Here is a 10,453-nt window from a genome sequence, read left to right as displayed (position 1 = left end):
CCCTTCGGCCCACCGAGTCTGTGCCGACCATCAACCACCCATTTATACTAATCCTTCACTAATTCCATATTCCTACCACATCCCCACCTATTTTTATAATGGCCAATTAACCTGTCAACCAGCATGTGGGAGGAAACCGGAGCACCTGGAGGAAAACCACGCAGACACAGGGAGAAATTGCAAACTCCACACAGGCAGTGCCTGGAATTGAACTCGGGTCACTGGAGCTGAGAGGCTGCGGTGCGAACCGCTGCGCCACTGTGCCGCCCAACATCAGGCAGTGACATCATTGTAAACCAGCCAATCATGAGCATGGTCTTCTCCCATCCTGCATTAGCATAGGTTTCTGGGGATGTCTATAAAATGCGAGCTTGGAGCGAAATTTCGGTTATTCTGTGTCTGAAGTTGATCGCGATCATGGTTGATGACAAGAAAACAGCAGCACCTTCCAAGAAAGGCGCCAAGAAAACTCAGAAGAAGGCGCCAACGAAGGGCAGCAAGAAACGTAGAAGATCCAGGAGAGAAAGTTACTCCATCTACGTGTACAAAGTGATGAAGCAGGTTCACCCTGACACCGGCATCTCCTCCAAGGCCATGAGCATCATGAATTCGTTTGTGAATGATATTTTCGAGCGAATCGCGGGTGAGGCTTCCCGCCTGGCCCATTACAACAAACGCAGCACCATCAGCTCCCGGGAGATCCAGACCGCCGTGCGCCTGCTGCTGCCCGGGGAGCTGGCCAAACACGCCGTGTCAGAAGGTACAAAGGCGGTCACCAAGTACACCAGCTCCAAGTAAATATCCGCCATGGACTGAAAAACACAATATACAAAAAAGGCTCTTTTAAGAGCCACCCACAACTTCTCTGAAATAGCTACAACATCATCATGATTATCGAATTCTTTTTATGTTAATACGAATACTCTGCAAATTTTTGATGGCGGTTGTAAATCTCTGTTTAAATCCGGTCAGTTCATGTTAATACAGATTCATTCGGCCCCTTTGCTATATTTCGAAAATGAAAGCTGATTTAACGCATGATTTAAAGATGTTCTCAGTTACTTGGTTGCCGTGTTGAAGTTTGGCTATCTTTACGAATAAGCACATTAAGAAACCCCGTTGGTTTAGGCACCCTCAGTCTCTAACCGGTGACACTGAAAATCTATACTCCGCTTTTGTCTCCCACGAAAAGGGATCAATCTATAATCAGTGAGACAGTATAATTACGAAGATTGACCTGAAATGTGTCCGGTTACAAAATGCTGTGAATGAGTCTTTCAGCCGCTGGTTAGACTGTATCATGAAAAAGAATAAAGCAGAATACATGGCGGATGACAAAAGCGAATCTGGGACAAAATGTGGAATAAAAAAATGAAAATATTTTTGCAATGTTTTCTGTAAAACAATATAACCTATAAATGTGATATTCTATATTGAAGCCGCCCCTTGTTTTACAAATATATTGGCGGGCTTTTCAAATGTGAAATATCGTTGGGAGCCTGACCATTTCGCGCTCTTATTTTCCGCTCTCAACTCACTGTCTTCTTGTGATTGGTGAATTGAGCAGCTCTCTGATTGGTAACATGTACAGTACAATGACACCGAGTGCTGACTGACCAATCAGCAGTGTCCCCAACACAATTCCTCCAGAAGGTACAAGGAGGAGGAATGTGGGCGGATCTCAGCATTCTTCGTGAAAATGTTTGTGAGATTGTGGCAATGTCTGGAAGAGGGAAGACCGGTGGGAAATCTCGGGCCAAACCCAAGTCTCGCTCCTCCCGAGCTGGACTGCAGTTCCCGGTGGGCCGTGTTCACCGCCACCTCAGAAAGGGGAACTATGCTGAGCGGGTGGGTGCCGGAGCCCCGGTCTATCTGGCTGCTGTGCTCGAGTATCTGACAGCTGAAATCCTCGAGCTGGCCGGCAACGCGGCCCGGGACAACAAGAAGACCCGTATCATCCCCAGACACCTGCAGCTGGCCGTCCGCAACGACGAGGAGCTCAACAAGCTGTTGGGAGGGGTGACCATCGCTCAGGGCGGGGTGCTGCCTAATATCCAGGCCGTGCTGCTGCCCAAGAAAACCAGCGCTCCGAGCACGAAGGGCAAGTGAAGCGGCCTGACTTGAATCTGTGAACCCAAAGGCTCTTTTCAGAGCCACCCACTTTATCTGTGAAAGGGCTCGTTACTGTCTGAGAGACTGTAATATTATACAGTTATCATTGTTTTGTGTTGGAATGAAGTGTACTGGATTTTGGTATTTAGTTGCTCAAAAGATGAAATGCATTCAAATTGCCTCAGACCATATTCGGAATGCAGACAAACGCATTTGTGTTTCCCGGTTTTGAGTAAATATGTGGTCAAAACCTTCTGAGACGTTTATGTGCTGGAATGAACAAGAGATCACAACTCTTTCTTTTGTCCATTTTGTGGCTCTTAAAAGAGCCGATGTGGTATTTGATGCCGAACTCAGTTCCGGGCAGGGTCAGTTTAGGCTCGCTCCCCGCGGATGCGGCGTGCCAGCTGGATGTCTTTGGGCATGATGGTGACTCGCTTGGCGTGGATGGCACACAGGTTGGTGTCCTCAAAGAGCCCCACCAGGTAAGCCTCGCTGGCCTCCTGCAGGGCCATGACGGCAGAGCTCTGGAAGCGCAGGTCTGTCTTGAAGTCCTGTGCGATCTCCCGCACCAGGCGCTGGAAGGGCAGTTTGCGGATGAGCAGCTCGGTGGATTTCTGGTAGCGGCGGATCTCCCTCAGAGCCACAGTGCCGGGTCTGTAACGGTGAGGCTTCTTCACTCCGCCCGTGGCTGGAGCGCTCTTGCGGGCCGCTTTGGTAGCCAGCTGCTTGCGGGGAGCTTTCCCTCCGGTCGATTTCCGCGCTGTCTGCTTGGTTCTGGCCATTATCTACGGAGACCTTACACAATGTCACGTTTAATGCTGAAGCTGCTCAGGGACTGCCTATTTAAGACAGTCGAAGGACCGCCCTAATGTTGTGATTGGATGAAGCCCCGTCCATCATCCAATTTGAAAGGATGGAAAAGGGCGGTGGGAATTGCTGCTCCCTGATTGGTTGAACTGCAACTGAAATTTCATCAATTTCAAAAAGCCCGCCAATTTCAAATTAGCAAACTACTGAAAGATTAAATAAAACCTAATTCGGCAGGAACAATTATAAAATCTCACTGCTTGGAGCTTCATCTTTCGGCCCTCGATTCCACCTCCGTTTCTTCCAACACGGTTTGAATTGGGGTTCATTCCTTGTTGGGTCTCAGGCGGGAATAAAGCTCCGGTCATTGCTTACTCTAACGGGAATAAATCCTGCATCTTCACCGGCAGTTCAGGTCGTCAATGGACATTGTCAAATGCAACCGTTTAATTCATGACGCGATAACTAAACAGAGAGTCATGGAGTTACACAGCACAGAAACAGGCCCTTCGGCCCACCGAGTCTGTGCCGTCCAACAACCACCCATTTATACCAATCCTCCATTAATCCCATATTCCCTACGGCATCCCCACCATTCTCCTACCATCTACCTACACTAGGGGCAATTGACCTATAAACCTGCAAGTATTTCTTCAAGCATCTAACTATTCTAATCCCATTTTCCAGCACTTGGCCCGTATTCTTGTATGCTATGGCGTTTCAAGTGCTCATCTAAATACCTCTTAAATGTTGTGAGGGTTCCTGCCTCTACCACCTATTCAGGCAGTGTGTTCCAGATTCCAACCACATGATGAGTGTTTCTTTCCCCCTCACATCTCCATTAAACCTCCTGCCCCTTACCTACTTATTGATCCCTCCGCAAAGGAAAAACAAAAAGTTTATTCCTGTCTAACCTATCAATGACCTTCATAATTTTGGATACCTCAATCATGTCCCCCCTCAGCCTTCTCTTTTCTGAAAATAATTGAAAGTTTATGGCACAGAAAGAAGCCACTTGGACCATCGTGTCTGTGCCAGCCGGAAAGCTCTCCACCCATTCTAATCCCACCTGCCAGCATTTGGTCTGTAATCCTGTAGAATATGCACTTGAGGTGCATTTCCAGACTTCTTTTGAATCATTTGAAGATTTCTGCCTCAACTACCCTTTCAGGCATTGAGTTCCAGACCCCCACCATCCTCTAGATGAGAGGGGGAAAAAAACCTTGTCCTCATCTTCCCTCTAATTATTCTACCAAACGCTTTAAGTCTTTGACCCCTAGTCAGTGACCTCTGTATGAAGGTAAATTGGCCCTTCACCTACACTCTATCCAGGCCTCTCAAAATGTTATCCAATTCAATCAGATCTCTCCTCAGCATTCTCTGTGCCACAGAGAACAACCACGGACCATTCAATCTTTCCTCATAGCTGCATTTTTTCCAGTCCCGGCAACATCCGGTTGAACTGCAACTGAAATTGAATCAATTTCAAAAAGCCCGCCATTTTCAAATTATAAACGACGCAAAGATTAAAGAAAACCTAATTTGGCGGGACCGATTATAAAATCTCATTGCTTTTAGCGTCATTTTTATCCGCCCTAGATTCCCCTCTGTGTCTTCCAACACGGTTTGAATAGGGGTTCATTCCCTGTTCGGTCTCTGGCGGGAATAAAGCTCCGGCCATTTCTTACTCTAACGGGAGTAAATCCTTTTCTGCATCTTTACCGGCAGTTCAGGTCGGCAATGGACATTATCAAATGCAACCTTTTAATTCATGACGCGGTTATTAAACATGGAACAGAAGAAGAAAGTGAAAAAATGTGCGAGACGTGAAGTGACTATAAGAGAATTCAATACTGATCTGATAAAGTCCACATAACATTGGATGAGCTCCAACAATTTCACATCCCAAGACATCCCCGTTTTAGTTTCAAGGTCAGTTATCTCTATGTGAGGTTTTGGGTGGCTCTTAGAAGAGCCTTTTGTTTTTGGTAGACAAGGTCGATTTGTTTAGCCGCCGAATCCATAGAGAGTGCGGCCCTGGCGTTTCAGAGCGTACACCACATCCATGGCGGTGACCGTCTTGCGCTTGGCGTGTTCAGTGTAGGTGACCGCATCTCTGATCACATTCTCCAGGAAAACCTTCAGCACCCCGCGGGTCTCCTCATAGATCAAACCCGAGATGCGCTTCACTCCGCCACGGCGAGCCAGGCGGCGAATTGCTGGCTTGGTGATGCCCTGGATGTTATCACGAAGCACTTTGCGGTGCCGCTTTGCTCCGCCTTTGCCCAGTCCTTTGCCTCCTTTACCTCTTCCTGTCATGACGCTTCTTCAGACAAACCTAATTCTGAATGAGAAACGAGTAGTTTCTGCTGCCTTTTTATACAGCCTGCCCCGACCTGACTGAGAAAGAGACAGAGAGCCAGAGGCGGGTCTGGAGGAAACTGAGTGACAGACAGAGCAGAGAAATGTCTTTGATCCTCTCGCTCCGCCTCCCACTTGCTCGAACCGCCAATTCAAGAAAAAACAGTTCTCGACATTAGAGCTCAGCATAAAACCTGGAGATTCGGCATTGATAGTCACAGATAACAGAAATTAGCGCTTTAAATAAGGATCTGTTACAATTAAAAGTTCGTAATACACCCGCCTAAGTGCAGTGCTTCCGATCACAAGTCAACCTGTTTCCGCACACCTCTCCTCCCAGACGGATTGAGCAGTTTACTGAAACCGAACCCCAGCTGAATTATACAAAATCATGTATTGGAGTTTGAGATGTGACGTGGGGTATCTCGCCCGTGTTACTGTGTTACAGGCTGTCACCCTGAAACGAGCATGAACTGAGACTTCACCGAACATATACCCGGGTACAGTGAGGCCCGGACATCCCTGATTTGTTGCAGAGAGTGAGGAAGGGCTGGGTTGAGAGTCACCAGGGAACCTGGATTTACTTCAAATCATTTCTAGGTGAAATGTGCACACGACTGCGGGACAGGGATCATTTGATCGGCGGATCAGCTCTTTCCTGAGAGACGTGGGTGGCTCTGAAAAGAGCCTTTGGGTTCAGATGTCTACAGGTTTCCCGTGCTGTTTCACTTCTTTCCAGGAGCTGCTTTCTGAGCCTTTGCTGCTTTCGGCTTCTTCCCGCCCCTTGATGATTGGACTTTCTTGGGCGGCTTTCCGCCCGTGGCCCTCTTGGCTTTATTGGCATTCTTCGCTGGAGATTTTTTTGGAAGCGTTGCTTTCTTTACCGCCTTCTTTGGCGTTGCCGCCTTCTTGGTGCTCACTTTCTTGGCTGCTGTCTTCTTGCTGCTCACTTTCTTGGCTGCTGTCTTCTTGCTGCTCACTTTCTTGGCGACTATTTTCTTCCCTGGGGATTTCTTGGCTGTTTTCTTTGTTATCTGTTTCTTGGCAGCTGTTTTCTTCACTAAAGATCTCTTGGCTGCTCCTGTCTTAATCTTCTTCACCACATTTCCCTTCTTTTCCTGTTTCGCGATTTTGAAGCTGCCGGACGCCCCCGTGCCCTTCGTCTGCACCAGGAAGTCTTTCGCCACAAGCCGCTTGATACTTTGCTTGATTTGGAACTTGCCCTTCTCCACATCGACACCTTTAACACGCAGAGCCTTCTTTATTGCCTGCAGTGACATCCCACTGCGGACACTGCATTCCGCCACAGTCTTGAGGATCAGCTCGCCCAACTTGGGACCGCATGACCCCTTCCGGGGAGCCGCTTTCTTCTTCTTGGGAGTCTTGACTTGAGCGGCGGCGGCTGGAGGAGCCGTTTCGGCGGCTGCAGTATCGGTCATGTCCAGGACTCTGCACAAAGTCTCTCTGTCAGTCAGAACTGGGTGAGAAATGAAGCTGGTGGTGGCGGCACTGAGCAACTTAAAGGCAGCGAGCGGACGGGGCGGAGACAACCTGCTGTCAGCTCCCGGCTCCTGCTGCCTCTCTGTGTTTCTCTCTGGTCCTAAACTCTCCAATTCCACTGAAATTCGGGTATTCCAGAGTCCCAGGCTAGATCCTTCCTGTCTCTGACATCAGAATGTTTGCTGTCACAAAGGTTTCGCTTGAAGTAAAGACTCCATTTTCGACTGAAACCCGTTTCATTGCTGCACTGATGACTCTCTCTCAGCCGATCGCTGACATGTTCCATACTTTTCGACTAAAATCTTGAAATCAACAAACAAACAACACTGAATTCCCACTTTGAGGATTAGAAGGGGAGCAAAGTGCTTCTTTGACTGGAAAATCTTGTTATTTTACGCAAGAGGGACTCGGAAATCCGGCGATGAGACCAGACCCACAAACACAGTGGCATTAGACTAACGCGCCCGCCCCTTTAATACACTCTCTTCCACAATATTCACATCCACACAATCTCAGGTCGTTAAATTTAGCGTTTCCAGGACAGGATTTCCCCTCCGCTCGGCCTGTGCTGCGGATTCACGGTGGGTATTTGCATTTTCTAGGCTCAGCAAGTGTTAAACACTCTGAGACTGGCGCTGCGAATGTTGTCTGTTTCCCAGATTTGGCGTCAAGAGCCAATCACAGCTTTGAATCTGTTCAAACCAATATCGGCTTTGATGTTATTATATTGATCACACACAAGCATGTTTCCTGACGGTGAAAATACAAATTATGCCCTGTCTGTCCCTACATTCCATCCATATTTTTTTCTAGGTGTCCTAGACATCCCATTCTCAAGGAGAGACGTCCAGTTGCACAATAATCCCACATTCATACACAGTGTTTTTATTTTGTTCCAGGCAGTGACAGGCTGGTTCTCTCCGTGCTTAGATTCAGGACTGAAGACAGATAAACACACCGTCAGATTCGAACATCCGAGCGGAGAAGTGACAGTGACCGTCTCACCTGCGGCACCGGTGGCGTGTTCACTGTTCCAATACCGTACGTCTCTTCAGCGTGTCCATAACACGCTCAATAACTTCATTCCTCTTTCATATACAACAACAGAGCGACAGAGAGAGGGAGAGTGAAAGAGAGAGAGGGGTGAGAGAGGGAAGGAGACAGACCGTTTCAGTCTTACAATTTCCAACTGTGTGTCCCTTTCACACTGAATAACAGTATTTCACCTTCACCTGAATATTCAGAGAGAGAGACTATCAGTACTACAATAGAATGCATACATATAACACTTAGTAACTGTATCTCCAACATAGATACAGCACCAAAGGCAGAGGGAGAGAGACAGCATCAATAGCGAGAAAAAGGCAGAGAGAGAGAAAGATCTGGATTGGGGGAGAGGCTTGGAGGATGGTGAGATAGAGAGATATGTATTCACTTAGAATCATAGAAGCATCGAAATTTTATGGCACAGAAAGAAGCCACTTGGCCCATCGTGTCTGTGCCAGCCGAAAAGAATTCCACCTATTCTAATCCCAGCTGCCAGCATTTGGTCCGTAACCCGCAGATTACGGCACTTGAGATGCATATCCAGACCTCTTTTGTATGAGTTGAAGGTTTATGCCTCAACTACCCTTTCAGGTAGTGAGTTCCAGAACACCGCCACACTTTTTTTCAAATTCATTCATATGATGTGGGTGTTGCTGGCTCGGCCAGCATTTATTGCCCATCCCTCACTGCCCTTGAGGAGGTTGTGGTGAAATGGCTTCTTGAACTGCTGCACTCCATGTGAGGTAGGTACAGCCACAGTGCTGTTAGGAAGGGAGTTCCAGGATTTTGACACAGTGACAGTGAATGAACAGCAATATAATTCTAAGTCAGAATGATGTGTGACTTGGAGCGGAACTTGCAGGTGGTGGTGTTCCCATGCATCAGCTGCCCTTGAGATTCTAGTTGGTTGAGGTCGCGGGTTTGGAAAGTGCTGTCGAAAGAGCCTTGGTTCGTTGCTGCAGTGCATATTGTAAATGTTACACACTGCTCTGATGTGTACCGGTGGTGGCGGGAGTGAATGTTTGTGCATGGGGTGGCAATCAAGTGGGCTGCTTCGTCCTGGCTGGTGTCGAGCTTCTTGAGTGTTGTTGGAGCTGCACACATCCAGGCAAGTGGAGAGTATTCCATCACACTCCAGACTTCTGCCTTGTAAATGGTGGACAGGCTTTGGGGAGTCAGCAGGTTATTTGCTCGTCGCAGGATTCCTATCCTCTCTTGTAGCCACGGTATTTATATGGCTACTCCAGTTCAGTTTCTGGTCAATGGTAGCTCCTGGGATATTGATAGTGGGGGATTTAGCGATGCTAATTGCCATTGAATGTTAAGGGGAGATGGTTAGATTCTCTCTTGTTGGAGATGGTAGTTGCCTGGCACTTGTGTGGCACGAATGTTACTTGCCACTTATCAGCACAAGCCTGGATAATGTCCTGGTCTTGCTGCATTTCTACACGGATTGCTTCAGTAGCTGAGGTGTCACGAATCATGCTGAACATTGGAGAATCATCAGTGAACATCCCCACTTCTGACGTTATGATTGAAGGAAGGTCATTGATGAAGCAGCTGAAGATGGTTGGGCCGAGGACATTACCCTGAGGAACTCCTGCAGTGAAGTCCTGGAGCTGAGATGATTGACCTCGAACAACCACAACCATCTTCCTTTGCACTAGGTATGACTCCAGCCAGCGGAGAGTTTTCCCACTGATTCCCATTGACCCCAGTTTTGCAAGGGTTCCTTGATGCCATAGTCGGTCAAATGCTGCCTTGATGTCAAGGGCAGTCACTTTCTCTTCACTTCTTGAATTCAGCTCTTTTGTCCATGTTTGAACTCCGGCTGTAATGTGGTCAGGAGCTGATTGGCACTGGCGCAATCCCAACTGAGCGTCACTGAGCAGGTTATTACAAAGCAAATGCCGTTTGATGGCACTGTTGATGACATCTTCCATCACTTTTATGATGATTGAGAGTAGGCTGATTGTCCAGCTTGGACATGACCTGCTTTTGGTGTCAAAGACATACTTGGGGAATATTCCACATTGTCAGGTACATGCCAATGTTGTAGCTGTACTGGAACAACTTGGCTAGGGGCAGATCAAGTTCTGGAGAATAGGTCTTCAGAACTATTGCCAGAACATTGTTGGAGCCCAGAGCCTTTGCAGTCTCCAGTGCCTTTAGTCGTTACTTGATGTCACACGGAGTGAATCGAAATAGCTGATGCATTCAGGAGGAGTCCGAGATGAATCATCAACTCGGCACCTCGAGCGAAGATTGTTGCAAATGCTTCAACCTTATCTTTCACACTGATGTGTTGGGCTCCCTCATCATTGAAGATGGGGATATTTGTGGAGCCACCTCCTTCAGTTAGTCTTTTAATTGTGCACCACCATTCATGGCTGGATGTGACAAGACTGCAGAGCTTAGATCTGATCTGTTGGTTATGAGATCACTTGACTCTGTCTATCGCATGCTGCTTACACAATTTGGCCCCCAAATAATCCTGTGTTGTAGCTTCCCCAGGTTGACACCTCATTTTGAGGTATGCCGGGTGCTGCTCCTGGCATGCCCTGCTGTACTCTTCATTGAACCACGTTTGGTCACCTGCCTTGATGGTAATGGTAGACTGGGG

General features: G+C 47.8%; 4 protein-coding genes across 4 annotated transcripts; 2 read left to right on the top strand and 2 right to left on the bottom strand.

Moving 5' to 3' along the window:
* Nucleotides 1-417: 417 nt before the first annotated feature.
* LOC137356349 (histone H2B 7-like) lies at nt 418-864 on the top strand. The gene has a single exon (XM_068022232.1). It carries the CDS (start codon nt 418-420, stop codon nt 796-798), a length of 381 nt encoding a protein of 126 aa, XP_067878333.1. The 3' UTR covers nt 799-864.
* Nucleotides 865-1,719: 855 nt separating this feature from the next.
* LOC137356408 (histone H2A-like) lies at nt 1,720-4,752 on the top strand. The gene is made up of 2 exons (XM_068022297.1): nt 1,720-2,088; nt 4,651-4,752. Exons 1-2 carry the CDS (start codon nt 1,720-1,722, stop codon nt 4,750-4,752), a joined length of 471 nt encoding a protein of 156 aa, XP_067878398.1.
* Nucleotides 4,753-4,901: 149 nt separating this feature from the next.
* LOC137356232 (histone H4) lies at nt 4,902-5,241 on the bottom strand. The gene has a single exon (XM_068022104.1). It carries the CDS (start codon nt 5,239-5,241, stop codon nt 4,930-4,932), a length of 312 nt encoding a protein of 103 aa, XP_067878205.1. The 3' UTR covers nt 4,902-4,929.
* Nucleotides 5,242-6,008: 767 nt separating this feature from the next.
* LOC137356407 (histone H1-like) lies at nt 6,009-6,722 on the bottom strand. Its single transcript, XM_068022296.1, has one exon. It carries the CDS (start codon nt 6,720-6,722, stop codon nt 6,009-6,011), a length of 714 nt encoding a protein of 237 aa, XP_067878397.1.
* Nucleotides 6,723-10,453: the final 3,731 nt, after the last annotated feature.

This window comes from Heterodontus francisci, chromosome 45 (genome assembly GCF_036365525.1).
Source record: "Heterodontus francisci isolate sHetFra1 chromosome 45, sHetFra1.hap1, whole genome shotgun sequence".
Taxonomy (NCBI): Eukaryota; Metazoa; Chordata; class Chondrichthyes; order Heterodontiformes; family Heterodontidae; genus Heterodontus; species Heterodontus francisci.
The sequence above is the reverse complement of the archived record's forward strand: the minus strand, read 5'-3'. Positions and strand labels throughout refer to the sequence as shown.